This window comes from Mizuhopecten yessoensis, unplaced genomic scaffold, assembly GCF_002113885.1.
Source record: "Mizuhopecten yessoensis strain PY_sf001 unplaced genomic scaffold, ASM211388v2 scaffold11069, whole genome shotgun sequence".
Taxonomy (NCBI): Eukaryota; Metazoa; Mollusca; class Bivalvia; order Pectinida; family Pectinidae; genus Mizuhopecten; species Mizuhopecten yessoensis.
Window position 1 is genome coordinate 1508747 of NW_018408864.1, and position 14938 is coordinate 1523684.

At 35.9% G+C, this 14938-nt stretch overlaps 1 protein-coding gene across 3 annotated transcripts in view; it reads left to right on the forward strand.

Moving 5' to 3' along the window:
- LOC110465342 overlaps nt 1–14938 on the forward strand; it is a 50556-nt gene that overhangs the window by 26845 nt on the left and 8773 nt on the right. For all 3 annotated transcript variants that reach the window (XM_021521093.1, XM_021521094.1, XM_021521095.1), the window contains exons 5-18: nt 1194–1351; nt 1646–1684; nt 1840–2028; nt 2168–2359; nt 3342–3551; nt 7552–7722; nt 9392–9412; nt 9620–9894; nt 10247–10333; nt 10808–11197; nt 11349–11440; nt 11805–11868; nt 11992–12177; nt 14293–14531. In XM_021521093.1, the coding sequence (XP_021376768.1) occupies nt 1194–1351; nt 1646–1684; nt 1840–2028; nt 2168–2359; nt 3342–3551; nt 7552–7722; nt 9392–9412; nt 9620–9894; nt 10247–10333; nt 10808–11197; nt 11349–11440; nt 11805–11868; nt 11992–12177; nt 14293–14531 (2313 nt within the window). The remainder of the gene's footprint in view (nt 1–1193; nt 1352–1645; nt 1685–1839; nt 2029–2167; nt 2360–3341; nt 3552–7551; nt 7723–9391; nt 9413–9619; nt 9895–10246; nt 10334–10807; nt 11198–11348; nt 11441–11804; nt 11869–11991; nt 12178–14292; nt 14532–14938) is intronic.

Sequence of the window (14938 nt, forward strand, 5' to 3'; positions counted from 1 at the left end):
TTTCAATTTAGTAGTAAACATGAAATCCAATCCTTCTAATTCCAGAAGGTTGTGCTGACTTACGTTCTGTGCACCCCTAGAATAGTTAATGCCGAATTCTTAAGCTCTGAATCTGCTACCTTGAAGATGATTCAGGAAGATTAGTTCGATCATTTACGATACAACAAACAACAACACAGCAGTTGACCGTGATTTTAATCGGTTGTCGTTCCTATGTTATCTTCAAAGAACAGGTAACAGCCTAACGGTTATTCAGTTTTTTCACCTGATAATGAATAACCGCGGGCCTTCGACTTTGCGAAGGCATATTCCAGAGATGCATAGAACATAAGAAAGCGTAACCCTGGAACTTCGAGGATCAAGGAGCCATTGATTCCCTATTTGCGGATCTGGTACATACATTTGCTGTGTTGTGACTGATCCTAACGGATCGAATCGGAGCCAGAACTCTTTTGAACATTACGTGTAATAGAAACGGAACCAAAACAATATACATTACGTTCTTAGGGAAATCAACTGCGTATAAAACAGATAGTATGCGTCAGAAAGGACCGAAAAGGAACCAAGATGAAAATGTCTGTGGATTTGTTTTGCAAACTTAAACTGTGTTTCCTGTCATGATATAATAAATATATATAATGTTTAGTGTTTTTATTGGTTTTACCGTCTATATTACTTCTTTGACCCATAATGTTTATACCAAATATATATAATACATGCATACACAAATTGTATACCTAAATAATCATATTGCATACATGCATGGTGCACAGCAAGATGTTTATAAAAAAGAAATAAATACAAATGTAATATAGTGAAAAGACATTAAAATGTACGTTTTTCATGTTACGTTTTTTTCACATTTTCTTTCTTTTGTTACAATGAATTTTATGTCTTCTTTGTCCATACTAATGAGATATGTTTTCGTATGTCAACATAAAGATAACGACTGTACTATCGACGTCATGCCTAATCCTCGATACTCAGTACAGTGACTTCAAGAAGCATAATTCTGGACAGCGAGGGTACTTTAAGGGAATTTTGTAAAGGCCTCAATAACAATCAGAACTTGTTTATGTATTGGATGATGTCACATGTCACTAATATGAACATTAGAATCTGCACTATTTCACAGTTAGTACTTAGTTATTAAGCATACCACGTTACTGTTCATCACACAATTTTCATTTCAGGAACGAATACTTTGTGAGAAGGACGCTCCAATCAGGCTGTTATACATGGATTTTATTAACTGATTATCCTTCCACTGTACACGATTGTTACACAACCTACTATTCTACTCAAGTACCATATATACGTTTTGTACCTGATGGGAAACACGCCGGCATGGGTAAAGTTTAAAAGACCTTAATCAGATGATGCTGTAAGATTTGATATGTAAACATTGTTTTGCATTCGGAGGTACTTATAACAGTGTAACAATCATATCAAGAAACATGATGTCAATAAATTATTATTGTTGTATGCACTATATAGCTGAATTACTAACAACAATAAACAGAGAAGAATTTATGACTTTTATATGGCAATTTCCGATTTGATCCAAAAAGTTGCAATATTACCACGTTACAAGAAATATTATAATGATTGATCTTTATCATTATTGTTCATTTTTCTGTTTCAGCTATTCATGCAGACGAAATAGCAATTTACTTTGTAAAAGGTAATGTTAGTTTATTTGTTATTAATACCCTTACTATTGAATACAACATTTTTTGACACTTACATTCGATATTATGTTTGAAAATGTTATATCATAGAATATGGAATTTGCAGCAAGAGAAACAAAAATTCAATTCTTCATTATTATTTATCTAGACGGATTGGCTGATATGAAACCTGTCCCAGATTTACCCTGGAGAAATCCGTCCTGGGACATTGCCTCTGTCGATGACAAAAACCTCCTCGGCGGTTTGTATGTGACAGAAGCCAACTACGACATGGCCAGTTTCGTGGTGACCGGTCGGGAAATTGGCTGTGGTGCACAACTCCAAATATGGTTAAATGGTAAGGCATCAATAGTTATGGATTTGTCGCAAAAAAAGAGAAACAATATTATTACAAAACGTATACTGTAAATTACTACACGTACTTTAATCATTACACCTGGCTTTACATTAACAAAGAAAATATGTCACAATTGTAGACACCTTACCGGAAAATGATGGAGTGTTTCATGAAAAGAGAGTTTGTATGACCAACAGATATAATGACGATATCTGCAAGCACAACTTTACTGTTGACGTTATGAACTGTGGAGACAGACGTGCATATCGGCTGCCTGAACTGACCAGTGACCAGTACGATATAGGAACACAGTCAGTAGCCTACTGCTTCGGTAAGTTCTCACAATGAACTGACCAGTGACCAGTACGACATAGGAACACAGTCAGTATCTCACTGCTTCGGTAAGTTTTAAAAGTGAACTGACCAGTGGTGAGATAGACATAGGAATATAATAAAGTTATAGCAGGTACGCTAAGTTATCACAGTGAACTGACCAATAGCCAGTATGACATAGAAACCCAATCAATGGCTCACTACTTCTATAAGATATCACGGGGAACTGACCAGTGACAGATATAACAAAGGAACCCAATCAGTTGCTCCCTGCTTCGATAAGTTATCACAACGAACTGACCAGTGACCATTACGATATAGGACCAATCAGTGTCTCACTGGATCGATAAGTTATTACAGTTCACCAATATGTTTTACGTTTATTTTGGAGTGAAACGAATGCATTTAGATATTTATTTCAAAGTTTTATCATTTAATAATTAACTTAAAATAAAATATTCCTCTCTTAGAAAGTTGATAACAACTAAATGTCATTCTAAACATTTATAAGGATCAACAACCCTCTGTCAAACACAAAGAAACGTTCCAGAAGTAAATGTTGAACACATGTACTTGGTTTCCAAAGATGTATTTTAATGATGATATGGACAAGATTTATGGTCGCCAGTATGTCCTCATTGAGAAATAAGCTATGTCTTAATAAAATATGAAGGTCAGTGTTTTTCATGGTCCTAATTAGTATGCCTTATGGTTTTGTTTTCAATAATTGCGTTCTCGATGTTAGCACGTGACGTTACTTAAAGCTGATATATATTTACATTACAGATGTCGTCGATGACGCAAAAAGCTTATCCTTCCCCGAGAGCCTGGTCTTATTCACCTTTTATGCATTTTGTAAATGTCCCTTTGTTCGTAATTTGCACTAGTTTTATTTATTTTGAGTTACAATTATAGTTTCGTGGACACATCTGCGTTCTCTCTTTCTTTTCTTTTCTGGCACTCTGTCGTATATTCCACAGATGTTGCGGGATTGATTGACCCTTGTTCGTCGACCACACCATCACAAATCCCAAACCTAGAAAATCGTCGTCCTACAAATTCCCACGCTATACATGCAAGTGACCATTTGGTAGAAGACTGGTATTCAGGTGGACATTATCAGCTACTTAGATGGAGTCCTGACCTAGATCAACCTCGGTGTGGGGCTGAATCCCAGATTTGGATGAATGGTGAGTGATCTAACGAAATTTATTTCTACTTTATTAAGAACACGCTAGTTCAACCGATTTGTTAAAAATAAAATACATCCAAACTTACATTAACTTGTGACACATATTCGTCCCAATATATATTTTCCCATACATTAAAAAGATGTGAAACTACGCTTTGTTACCAAGATAACATTTTATCTGATAACATATGGGAAGACAGCCATCTTGGCGGGACAGAGACTATCCAGTTACTAACTGAATTGACAGATAAAAAATAAGCGAATACACAAACGATACATTTTAATGGGCAAACGATTCTTCTCTTTATTGTTAAACTAGTCGGCGTTTCACAGGCGTCAAAAATGCCAAGAAGCTCCTGGTATAAATTTGATTTTTTGTTTATCTATTTATTTGTTGTTGTTTTTATAATAAACGAAAACAAAATCTTAATCTACATTTCTTGACTCCTATGTCAATCCAACCTAGGCCGCAATGTATAAATTATCTCATCCCTAGTCAACAGAAAAGTTTTGGCCTTTCCTGCATACAATAAGTTTATTCTGAATAAGAGCATTTTACATTTTTTAATAGCACTATTGCTCGCTCTGTATTCTTGTACAGGGTACTACTACACATATGATGTTTAAATATTGATAACTCACCGGATTCTCTCTTAATATGCTCTGTAAACACGATGTGAAAGGTTGCACACTTTTTCAGTATTATCTGTCTATTAACAAGAGAAGAAACAAAAGCTGGGCGACTCTGATTTTCCTATCATGAACTTTCTTACGTCTTGATAGAAACATCCGAGCTGTTTACAAATCATATGATTTTGATAACAACTTTCAACAAGTTATATGCACACCATCATGATATCAAAGAGAAATTTGCCAATTTTTTTTATGATACGAATGTCGGTTATTGTAATGCATATGAGGCGATACCGATGCAACGATTTTTCACAAATCTTAGTTACCTAATTGATCGCCTCAAAGTTTGTTTTTCTTAAATTGACTCGTCTACGTCGCGTTTACAAATTATTGTGTTGCTTCAGATCTAACACGAGTTTGTATTTATCGTAAAGTTAACCTTTTTTATTTTTGACTTCCTCGAGTTCAGTTTACTTATTTCCTTAAGCTTTACAGTCAACACACATACACACCACTTCCGCACCTACTCCTAGAAGTGTAGCGAGAAATATTGCACTGCTTGAAATAATGTAATTAATAGTAGCATATCATTTGATGATAAGGACATATTAATGTATACTAGCGGAAAAAGGGAACTGTGCATGCGGAGAATTGTTATAGAACATGTATTACCAACTGTATATACATGAAAATTCACACACATGACCGAGTATGACACATACACACTATCCGTGTGTCATTGACAGTTTTTTCCGTGCAGTTTGCTCTCTATAGGCATTGACCAGTTTGCACGTTTTTGTCGTCCAGCCAACTAATTCGACAATGAAAGTTTATTGTTCAACTGTTGGGTCACTCTGTTGAGACCAGTGAACAGTAAAAACAGCATTATAACGTTTTAGTTTGTGATTAATGCTATGCCGAGGCACAATGAAAATGACCGCCTCCGGATTATTGGTATGCTGCAAGCTGGTATGGGCCAAGCCGTTGTCTCTATACGTTTTCATGTCCATCGAAACACAATCCGGGATTTGTGGAGAGGACATCAACAGTTTGGCCACGTCGGCGATCGACCTCGTGCGGGACGTCCACGTGTGACGTCACGTCAACAGGAAAACCATATTCGGCTTGTCCATTTGAGAAATCGCTTCCAAACGGCAAGTTTGACTGCACAGACAATCCCTGGGTTGCTACCAATAAGCCCGCGAACTGTACGAAACCGATTGTGTGAACGAGCTATCCGTCCGCGACGTCCTGCAATCCACGTCATCGTGTAGCACGTCTGGACTGGTGCAGAAGGCATCTGCGATTTTCTCGACGGGATTGGGCAGGCATTTTGTTTACGGACGAGTCGCGAGTCCATCTGGATAATAGTGACGGCCGTTCTAGAGTGTATCGTCGTTGGAGTACGTTTTCGTGGCGCGTGTGTGGTACAACGACGTTCTTTCGGCGGAGGCAGCGTTGTGATTTGGGGCGGCCTCACAGCCAACGGGAGAACGCCTCTGTAGGTTGTTAACGGGAATTTGAACGCGCTACGTTACCGTGACGAGATCCTCCGAACCAACGTCGTTCCATTCGTACAAGGGCAGCAACGTCACTTTACGCTACAGCAGTACAACGCCAGGCCACAAACAGCTCGTGTCGCTACGGACTTTCTGGCCCAGCAGAACGTTGACGTGTTGCCCTGGCCTGCTGTATCCCCCGATCTGTCGCCCATTGAACACGTCTGGGATGAAAAGAAGCGCAGATTACGGGCATTACCTAATAAACCGGTGACGTTGGTTGCTTTGGCTGCAGCCTTGGTACAGATCGGGAATGCCATCCCACAAGCATTCTTGAACCGTCTGATAGGCTCCATGCATCGACGTTGCCAGGCTTGCATTCAGGCAAACGGTGGACATACGAGGTATTAACTTTGTGAACTCAGTATTGACCCCTGCTGTGTTTACGTTACTCCTGAGGGGAACTTATTGATTCCATAACGTGGCTAATGGAATGCAACTGTTAATAAATAACAAATATATTGTCTCTGAAAACCTTGTTGTGCTACGTGATACACATTTATTTTTATAACACATTTTAGGCATGCACAGTTTCTTTTTTCCGCTAGTTTATAACTGACAAACACTAGATACAATTGACTGAATTTAGTACATTTTGTCGTCTTCTACTAGCGATTCTTACATAGTTGGTCAAATTAGTTATGTATTTCCTATTTTCTGTGGATAACAACTTAATGTATGCATACTTGTATGTCTGATATAGAAAGGTTTAATAAATGAATTGTGTAAACCGGAATAAAATGGACATTTAAGAACAAAATGATATTCGTCTTCTACATCATTAGAGGCACATAACGAACAAACCCTGTTTCTGTGTTCAATACCTTGGTATCTACCAATTTCTACGTTAAGTTTATGAGAAAATGTTCTAATCCTTACTTACTCCTTCAAGTGTTGAATATCAATAGATTTTTTAAGTAACTTTATAAACCAAACTCATCACAGAGATATTTGTATAGATTACATTTAGAAGAACTGTTTTTTTTTATGAAACGTCCCTGTTTGAAAAAATCCGTGATTCATCTTGTATGTCTTTTACTTCCACAAAATAGCTTAATCCAATCCTAAACATTTTTTTTATATATTCATAAGCCAATGTTCTTCACAGTCAGACATTTCTTCATAACATGCCTGAAGTATACAATTATCTGAATTACCAAGTAGATTTTTACATAAACTTAAATGTAACTTTTCTATATCTGCTGCCTTAGGACTTCCCTATATTTCAGACCCATAGTTTTTAATGCTAGCGACATTACGTATCGAATACCGACAATATTGTTTCAAAATTTAAATAATGTTTTTGACACACTTTTATAACAGCAAATAATGCTTTACGACCTTGTTCTGCTACTTTTTGTCGCGTTTTACGAAACTTTCTGTTATAATTCAAAAAACGCCAAGGTAATTAAACTCATCTACAATGACTAAATGGACCCCATTATATGTCCAGTATTCATTGTCATTCAATTGACCATCATTTCTAAAAACAATCACTTTAGTCTTATCAGTATTCTCTGTTAAATCTCATTTATAAGCATAATTTAAAAGAGAACCTAGCATCTTTTAAAGACCTTGGATTTAATGTGTTCATAGAATAATAAATTGCAAATAAATAACTTTTGAAGATGAAGGTTACGTGACATCCGCTGTCATCTAAAGAATATGCCTGCTTTTCCTATGCCCAAACTGTAAAATTATATTGAGATGGTAGAATGCAATGACCCTTGAGTAGCGAATCATATCTGTACGCACCTGTCATTCGGCCTTAGCTTGACCTCTAATATATAAAGTTATCTTTCATAGGAACATTTCCTGCTGCTGACGGCATGCACCATGTGAGACAGTTATGCACCACTAACCGGACAACTGGAGACACTTGTTTTGTTGACACACAGTATACGTACGTCAAAAACTGTACGACACACATCATGTACTACCTTACTACACCTGCTGAGAACAGCGCGTATTGCTTCGGTGAGTAGTTTGTGATACGCATGATTTTCGGTATAGATAATAAGTCACATGTTGTACCGGGTCAAACTTTTCATAATATCCTCGTATTCAGGTTACATATTATCAATGCCTGAATGTTTTGCCATAAAAACATTGTGATAATTAATTTCGATATGCAACTTCACTACCGCGATGTCTATCTAAAATATCTTCATCCTCCTCTAATAATTCTATTATCATTTACCTGGAATATAGTATTTGGATGATACGTCTTAAAGTACCGGACCTAAAAGAACACAATAAGTTATTTTTAGTTGATTGCTGAAATTGTAGAGAACCTTTCTATAAGAAATTCAAAGTTTATCCTGGTCGTTGATTTTTTTTATCAATTCTTCGGCACGCACATGTGTATTCTGTACTTATTGCCAGGCGTAAGCGATTCTGTGGTCGAGTAATTCAAGGAATTAACATAAGGAAGCATAACAATTATATCACTTTCATTGTTTTTTTTAACGAAAGTTTACCCTCAAATATCTTGTTTTATAAACAAGCAAGATAACTTTGGGGGAACATTAAATCGATGTCGATTCTGAAGGTAAATTGACTTTGTACTTGTATGCAGCTTGCGTTATGTATGGACAAACTGTCGAACGAAAAGTCTCGGGGCTTACAAAACACCTCAATCGTAAAGACTTCAGTATCATACGCGGAAAAGTAGAACGCTTTTGAATGGTACTGTTATTCAAATTAAATGCACTTTGAAAACTCAACGTTAACTTATCAAATCCTTAGAATAATTGTTTGGCAAAACGTTATTGGTAATACGATGGCTCAATACGATTTTAGGTGATAATTTCAAAACATTTTAGCAATATTATTTCAGTTATTTGAATTCTACATTCGAATTCGAAGACTCTTCTTAACAGATAGGACACATGTCAATTAATAGATAGGACACATGTCAATTAATTGAAAGGACACATGTCAATTAATAGATAGGACACCTGTCAACTTTACTATCATTTTTTTACATTTTTTATACTTTCTTAGAAAAGAAGTGAAACTTCCGAAAGATAGGTGAAACTCTGGTATATCCTAGGTACTAAAAACTATATTAATTTTACCTATCAGGTTTATATTACCATATTGTAGTTTAAAATTATTGATAATGTCATCATCTTGTAGTCGGGAAATCTTGTCATTGTTATTATAATTATATCACAATGTTGTGATGTAGACGTCGTTTCCCAAAACAAATAAGGAATCACGAATCAGTCAATAAAAAACTTAAAAAATTAATTATACCGTGGCATTGGTAGATAGATTTTCACTTACAACACGTTTGAATCACTTGTAATGGCAAACGTTTAAACGAAAATGGATTTGTTTTATTCAATGCATCTCTTGCCTGTTTTTTGTTTCTTCCCTTTGCCTTCTGACAATTCTATTTTTTAGATTCAAGTCCAGTCATACAGACAAATATGACCTTTTACTTCTTTATCTTGCAGGTTTTCATTTTACTAACGCTCATTTCGGATGTTTTGTGTTGTAATCAAGTTGTCGTTGATTAAATATCTATGAAGAGTATTCGATCTCTTTTGAACTGATGACATTGTGAGAAATTAATTCTCTATATGTTCGGAAATATGTTTCATATTACGGAGTAATAATGATGTCTTATTTTTTCCAGATATCCCATCAGATTCTAATGGTATGTATTACCTTTGTTCATCTGTCAATACTTTATCACAGAAAATGTGTAGTAAATCAGATTTGAATCAAAACTCATCTTTCTTTCATTTTGTTTTCTTTAATGCATTGCATTCTGCTCTGGTCCTACATACATAGTTATGCGAATACTGGAAATCTTGCAGACACATATGTGAGTGAACTAAAATATTTGATCTTATTCTATTAGAGCCTCCCCCATCCTATCTACCAACAACTGTCAAAATCAAGTACGAACTGCATTGGGTTGATGTACCGAACGAAAACAGAGCTGAAAAGCCTTCCCTTCGCTTCTTCTGTGATTTTGACAAAGACGAAACCAATCTCTTATACTACGTTATCTACTTCCACGTCGACGGAAGTTACGTCAATCTAGGAGCTGACCTGGTCGTCCAGGAAGTGGCAGAAGCGTATGTGACAGAGGAACAACTCTTTACAATGTTTGGCTTTACTGCCGGAATTACGGTAAAGATTTGTGAAAGACTTTCTTGTATCATATGCAACGTTTACATATAATTGGCGTTTTATACATATATTTAACTTGTGTAAATAAATCAGTTAAAGTGATTGATAGCCATCCAGTGCAACTTACGACCTTTTCATACACATTCGTATTATTGAGATAAACATCATTTTTGTAATGATACCTTTGTGTTTCGTGTCCTCGGTTACTAATTATATTGATATATTGTTCTAAATAATGTAATTGATTTACATTTCCTACTGTAAGTAAACATTAATTTCTCATTTCTTTTATGCAATATTAAACAATATTTTGTAGTGGACACGAAATTATCACACCTCTCTTTTATTGCAGATTTCATGTAGTGTTGGAGTGAGATCATCTAGAAACGGACGCACTGGAACTCTTGTGATAAGCGCGGGATTCTATGCTGGAATTATGGTAGGCTTGTATGGGAGAGTCATTTTTTTAAATCTGAATACGGTGAATAAAGAACTTGTTAATTTGTTTTTACTATGTTTGATATTTATTACATTCGATTCAGCGAGTTGCTTGTTTGATTTGTCAATACGTTTGATTATATGTCTGCTCGGTTCATGTGGATCCTCGACCACCACCTACCCCGAGCTATATATTGCGTCATAATGTACTTACACTGAGTTTTGTTGTTTTTATTTTACCTGACGAAACTGATCATTATTGCAAGCATATAACTCTTTATTTAATTTTACTCGAATGGTTAGTAGCAAATCAAATATACAAAGTACAATGATATCACCCCTATCCTCCTCCTACAGAAATATATACATGTATGAAAAGTTAAAGCATTACTGAATGAACACATTACCTAGAAAGTCAATCCTCTCAATCCTCAGTTTGTATATCTCATTATTGCTTTTGTATTTTTGTGTACAGATGATGAACCACTCGGTGTCTGTTGAGCGAGGTAAAGGCGGTTCTGTGTACTTCCAACAAACAGTCCCCTTTGGCTGTATGTACCATCCGTCTAATGGAGAGCGAGGCTGTACACTTACAGTTTATATACTCAAGACGTCATCAGAAAATATGTGTACTAGTAACACGATTCGCCACCATAATAAATGCGCCAAGGAGTTAACAGGTGTTACAAAGACAGCCAATGTTGGCAGCGATACCTGGATACCAACGTTGTACGAGTTCGACATCGTACCAGTTGACAGTAAACTTGGAACCTACAGCCTTTTAAATAACCAGTTCGTATTCAAGCTTCAAACACAGAGACCTCGTCACCAATTCTGGAGAAACGCTATATCAGATCAAGTTAACGTGAGTAGTCAACTTAATATTTGTTGTTTTTTCGTATTCACCGGGTTGATCCCTATCGACCACTGAGCAATATTTTCTGGATTTCATATCTTCAAATTCAAATGCTGCCTTTAAGCAGTTAACAGATAAAAGTCATTTTTTTATATGATAGGTGAACGTGTTCGATGCGGCAGACGGCAAGTTCTGGCAAGGAAAACGCTGTCAGGTGTACTGTGATCCCCATATGAAGTCATTCGATGGCATGTAAGTATTACAGGAAACAGTGTAACTCTAGAATTAATTGCTATCCAGTTATGAAGCTATTAGTACATGTGATAAAACGGAACTGGAATTGTTCCACAAACAGTATCTTTATAATTCATAGAATATTCTCGGAAAAATATAATGTAAGCATGCAGTAAACTAGGTTGCAGTAAAATCAGATTCAAGATAAGTTGTTTTAATTATCCAGTTTGATAATGCTTATAACGTTATTTTCCGTGAATATTGTTATGTATGGAAAAGTCATCTTTACATATCAAGGGAAACCGGCCTGTGATTTTTATGGATTCTGATTATAGCCTCTTAGAGTCAACGCTGACGTTTTCCTATACCTTTTCTGTTCTAGGGCTTATGAATTGCAATACCAAGGAAAGTTCATGTTATTGAAGAGTGAAAATCCACCGATGCAGGTAAAACTAAAAATAGCTGATACTTTCCCACATCGATCTTTATTACAATACAGATCTGATTTATGAAAACAAAATAAGCTTCTGATTACAAAACGTCTCAGAATAAGTGTTTTACATTACCAGGTACAGGTGCAGATAACGTCTTGCAATGGCAACAATCGTACCCCATACTGTGCATGCGGACTTGTAGCGGTTGCTGGAAAAGATGTTTTTCAAATTTATACGTGCAATGGTCACAGAGACATCAACTACAAATCATGTAAGGATGGTGTTCTGAAGGTGGACAGAAAATCATCGAAGATATATAAAGTAAGTCATGTTTGTAGAAAGAATGGCATAAGAAAGAAAAATGCTAACCCTATAAATTATCTTATTCTTTAGGGTAAGCCTCATATTTATATTTAAGGCAATTTAAGCTCGTGTCTCCTTATGCATAATGTTTACGTGAAGTGTGTTGGAGACAGTATGTTGATGTGTTTTCTCCCTAAAAATAGTGTAGATCTGATGCCGATTTCAGGGGACTACCTCAATGAAATACCATGATGTAGGAACCGAGCACACCATTGTAACCAGTCACAGTATACTGACAATAGGTAACGCTACCTACTTTAATTTCAGCGTCAAGCAGCAAGTACCAATATAAAGGACATTCTACTTCATTTGAGATGTAACGCGACATTTGATAGGTCAATTAAAATAATTTACGACAGTATATCAACCTCGATATACCGTCCGCAAAATTCTCATTTGCATATGAAGACCGGATGGGGATTGTTAAAATTTCTTACTTAAGCAAACGCTTTACACAAACGCATAAGACTTGTGGGGATCGGTTTGTTTATATGTTATTTAATCCCCAATTTACAGCGAATGTCATACGAGGGTTTATTCCTCTGAGTAGTTAGAAATTCCTGAACTAAGCTTTTACTTTTTTTATATTTATGTCTGGAAAAAGTAGTTAATGCATACTAGTAAATGCAAAAAGAAATTAAAGTGTTCGTGTGTTCCTTTGTGTGATATGAACAGATTATGATACAAGTTTAACATAATATGGGGTTTCTGATGATTTCCTTTTTTAACCGTATGCAGAACAAACTTATACAATGTGTTCTAAGTGTGTTATCAGTAATGTGTGTCATTCAACCTAAATACGTTTTTTAATTGAACTTTTCTTTATATTTCATTCATCAAACGAAATGTATATCTTTTCATAAAACAGCCAAAATGGGGTCAGCGTGCTTCAGTAAAATAAAACGCTAATATTAAATAATATTCTTCTTTGATGCAATTTATTTTAATAATATTGAACATTTAAAACACGCACAGCAAAAAAGGTTTTGCAACAAATAAATATGTGGATGCAATGACACTTTTAGTGATATACCTAACGTCAAACAGGTACATTTTTAGCATTGATTTTTTGGGATAATCAACTTGTTGCTAAATTGGTCATTCATTTTAAAGGTTGTAAAACAGTTCTGTTTACAATGGGGAACTGGTAATTTTGACATATATCCCAGATGTATGTTTCCTTCTTAATTTGATCATAATTTGTTTTTTTGTAATATGTATGATCAGTTCTATGTTCAGCATCCTTATGTGATAATTACCACCGAACTGTTTTCGCGGATAAAGTTAAGATAAGGATAAACAATGACGTCGTGGCGTGAAAAGAAATGTCAAAATAAAGTCATCCATCCGGACATATATTACTACTTGTGCTTGATAATCAATTGGGGTCGCGGTTGCCACGTGGTTAAGGCGTCTGACATTCTGCTACCACTAGCCCTCCACCACTGGGTCGCGGGTTCGGGGCCCACGTGGGGTAGTCGCCAGGTACTGGCCGTAGGTCGGTGGCTTTTCTCCGGCTTTCCTCCACCACCAAAAACTTGCACGTCCTTAAATGACCATAGCTGTTAATGGGACGTAAAAGACAAACAAACCAAACCGAATTGATAATCAATTGAAATAAATAGCATTGAGTCAACTCAAAATATGTCAAATAAATATCGTTTAAGGTTATACCACGACAACTTTTATCCATTCAAAAGAAGAATACATGTACAAGCATAGCAAAATAAAAATAAATATGTGATTATAAAGAATGACATTTTGCAAGATGGCCACGATTTGTCACTAGAGAAGCCATATTACTCATTGTATAATTGCTAAATGAAAGCAAGACATGACCGCTGATTTATGTGTAAGTCGTTTGCATTCAAACTTGCGAGTATATTGACCTCATGGTATAAGCAAAATGTGCTTACATTGTTCAATACGAAAAGTATTTGCGAAAGTACTATTTGTTTGGCCGTTACGTTACAAAAGATGATCCTTGATAAAGATGAACAGTTATAAAAATATAATACCATATTCTGTAAAGAAATATAAGTACCATTATTCTTTTTGAACATTTTTAAACAGATATATTTACCCACTGGAGCGACCATCCGGGTGTCAGTTAGAACGAGAGGCCTCTTAGATATCGATATAACACCAACAGTCCATGAGTACAAGGGACGAATAACCGGTCTCTGTGGCGATCTGGACGGAAACGTGGCGAACGACTGTGTCAGTAAAGGAGGTTCAATGCCGTGTAGAGACATATCAAATAGCAGGTGGTCTTACTACTATCACCCGAACATCTTTACTCGGTCTTACAGGTAAGTAATCATACGTGCTTTTAAAACAAAGTCTTTAGTTTCGTTACATATAATTATCGCTGGTATACATCTGATTACGACAATGTTAACATTCGTGAACGCATTTGATTTTCTAAGAGTATCGGGGTGATCTGATAATATTAGACTAATGATTGTATATTGCAGTCGTACTACATGTATATGTCGTCCTGTAAGTTGTCTCTTAAACACACAGACTATCAAATGTTATAGGATGAAATGATTAATTATAGCCGTTTTATGCAATTGCACAGATCATAACAGCGATGACAAATAGTCTGCATGCTTCTAAACTCTTCTTTTTTGTAAGGTATCAAAAGGTTCTGAGAATATTTTACATAATACTTGCTATTGGATTAGTATTTTACCATACCAATCCTCCATTTGTA